This window comes from Lucilia sericata, unplaced genomic scaffold, assembly GCF_015586225.1.
Source record: "Lucilia sericata isolate MDLA Ls3-8-SP2 unplaced genomic scaffold, ASM1558622v1 Contig000266F_arrow, whole genome shotgun sequence".
Classification (NCBI taxonomy): domain Eukaryota; kingdom Metazoa; phylum Arthropoda; class Insecta; order Diptera; family Calliphoridae; genus Lucilia; species Lucilia sericata.
The window spans coordinates 12,545-15,783 of record NW_023994291.1 but is presented as its reverse complement, the minus strand read 5'-3'; the positions used below and the strand labels follow the sequence as shown (position 1 = coordinate 15,783).

The 3,239-nt window shown below is 32.9% G+C and overlaps 1 protein-coding gene across 1 annotated transcript; it reads left to right on the top strand.

Annotated features, from left to right (window-relative positions):
* The first annotated feature begins 1,016 nt into the window (after positions 1–1,016).
* Positions 1,017–2,279, top strand: LOC119602980 (segmentation protein even-skipped). Its single transcript, XM_037954823.1, has 2 exons — positions 1,017–1,181; positions 1,321–2,279. Exons 1-2 carry the CDS (start codon positions 1,046–1,048, stop codon positions 2,277–2,279), a joined length of 1,095 nt encoding a protein of 364 aa, XP_037810751.1. The 5' UTR covers positions 1,017–1,045.
* Positions 2,280–3,239: the final 960 nt, after the last annotated feature.

The window sequence follows — 3,239 nt, the reverse complement described above, 5'->3', positions numbered from 1 at the left end:
TATATATAGTTGAATGTTATTGTATGTATTTGTATTATGCTAAGGACTATGAATATGAAATTATCTAAAGCATATTAAAGATCCTGATAGCTCAATTATATAGGCTATTGTTTTTTGCTGTACATTATTTAAGTTATAATTTTTTAATAATTCAAGAAAGACTTTTTGGTTTTTAGTAACTGCTAGTGTCCTTTTTAATATGTATCTGTAGTTTTTTTTTTATAATTTTTAACGAATCATAATGTGTTTTCCTGGAAATGTTTTTACAAAATATGTATGTACAACATACTACATATAGTATAGTAAGTAGTAAGAGTATGAGGTTTTTTATAACCATTGTTCTGACATCGTAATCGCTGTCATTGCCACATTATCATCTGCGTTTAGTACAAAATAATTGAGAAACAGCAGTTCTGCCAGCAGCTATAATAAGAAAAACAACAACAGCAACGACTAATATAGGCAATAATGACAGGACAGGAGTACTATGTAAAATATAGAGAGAGAGAGCTAGTAAATGTAAATGACCACCCATAGTTCTCTCAAATTTACACTTTACATTTGAAGAAAAAAAAACAAGAGAATTTTGTAATAGAAGAGAATTATAATATAGTTATTAGACATTTGTATACCTCTCTAAAGAAGCATAATTGTTGTTGCTCATTGGTTGTATAGATTTAGGTACAAACATACACACAAACACACACACACACACTGTTGTTGGTGGTAATTTCCCGTTAAAGAGCACGCCTTTAACTTCTTATTTAGCCTCTCACTTCGCTGGGTAGTGGTATAAAAGCATCCTGGGGTAGTTGAGTAAGGCACACTTGAGCTGTAGCTTCACAACAAGCAACACATCATTTCAACTAATTTAACAAATTAACTAAAAAAGAAAAATATTTAATAATTTACTAAAAGAATTTATTGCGCTTATTTTGTATAACAAAGAGAAAAAAGAACGTGATAAAGTGAAAGAAAAAACTAAAATATTGTTTTTTAAAAAAAATTCATTTAAAACTTAATTAAAAACAACAACTCCTACAATATGCAAGGATACAGATCATACACCATGGAAAATCATCACAATATCCATCATGATAATAATGAACAAAAACCCTTAGTAGTGGATTTAATGACTGGCCAATATGGCAAACCACAAACTCCACCACCCTCTCCTACTGGTAAGTTTTCTAAAAGAGTTTTTTTTTTTTTTAAAAAAAACTACTCCAAAAAACCCAAAGAATTAAGTTTAAACTTAATTTTCTATATAAAAAAAAACAATTTTATTAATTTCTTGCTTTTTTTTTGGTTTAATTTTAGAATGTTTATCCAGTCCTGATACCTCTTTAAATGGCAGCCGTAACAATTCTTGTGAAATTCCCGCCGATCCCTCAGTACGCCGTTATCGTACTGCTTTTACCCGGGATCAATTGGCTCGTTTGGAAAAGGAATTCTACAAGGAAAACTATGTCTCCAGACCACGCCGCTGTGAATTGGCTGCCCAATTGGGTTTGCCTGAGTCGACCATTAAAGTTTGGTTCCAAAACCGTCGCATGAAGGATAAGCGTCAACGTATTGCCGTCGCCTGGCCTTATGCTGCTGTTTACTCAGATCCCGCTTTCGCTGCTTCCATTTTGCAAGCTGCTGCCAATAGTGTGGGTATGCCTTATCCTCCTTATCCCGCTGCTGCTGCCAATCCCATGTTAGCCACCGCCATGCCCTCCATGCCAGTACATGGCCACAATCCCTATGGACAATACCGCTACAATCCTTATCACATTCCCCAACGTCCTCAACCAGCTGCTCATCATTTAGCTCATGCCATGCCTCCTCATATGTCGGCTAATCCCATGGCTGCTGCTGCCGCCGCTGCTGCTTATCCCTCAATGTTGGGTGCCATGCCTCATGCGAACTATGCCAATAAAACTCAAACTCCCCCCTTGGATTTGCAATCATCCTCCTCGCCTCACTCCTCCACCTTGTCATTGAGTCCCGCCGGTTCGGATCATACTAAAGTATTTGATCGCAGTTTGAGTCCCTTAAGAACCAGTGTACAACAACCCATTACTTTGCCTTTATTGCAACCTGCCCAACATGAAAATTTACACTTCAATGCCGCCTCCTCATCCGCCAATTCAGGACTTCTAATGCCCACCCTCACCACCACCACCAGCAATTCGGTTAAACGTCCTGCCTCTTCCATGTCACCACCACCACAAACTTCTCTAAACGCTGAATCCAAACCCAAACTATTCAAACCCTACAAGACTGAAGCCTAAGCCCTAGGTCATAGTCTAGTCTAGTTCTAAACAGAATTTAAGCCAACTGCTTGCAGTTGCTGGGGGAAAAAAAAAATAACCAAACTTTTTAAAAATGTGATTGTGGTGCTAAAACAAAAAACAAAAATCTCAAAATCAAAACAAAAACTCAAAATTGTACAAAAAAAACAAATTTTTTATATTTATAATTGTTAGTATTTATATATAATTATAATGTAAATAGTTTAATTATTAGATTTTAATAACAAAATACAAATTTATATTTAGTTTTAAGACTTTAATCAAAATTTTAATTTTAAATTAATAAAAAAAAACAACAAAATTTACAAAAAAAATTAAACAACCACTTTTTATTTCACTTAATAACTAAAACCATTAATAAGAAATTTGTTTAAAAAAACTTAAAAACAATTTAAAATTTATTTAACTTTAATCAAAATAAATTTTAATTTAACAAACAAAAAATTAATTACTTTAAACTTATTATTAATTCATTTTAAGGTTTTTGAAAACCTCTCTATTTAGTTAGTGCTTGTGTTTAGGGAAATTTTGTTTATAATTTCCCTTTATATACCTGGTGCTTTTAAACGCCGCCGCTTAACCCAAAATCCAATTAAAATCTCCCATCATAAAATCATAAATGTCTACGCTAATCCGCTTTTTAAAGCATTCGACTTTAGCTAAGATCATATGATTTAAATCCAATGTTTTAACAAATTTTAAAACTTTTAAAAGAAAACTATTAAATTTTAAAAATCTTGAAAATAACACAAAAATTTATAAAATAATAAACTCACAAAACCTGTTCCGCAGCTGTATTCCAAAAACTCAATGTTACAAACTGCAACCAATTACTTAGTACACGTCCACGTTAGTTGGGCACGTGTTTTACCTCCATAAGTCCTTTTATTTTAAATCAAAACCTGTGACCCATTAAATTTGTAAATATTTTTGTTAAAA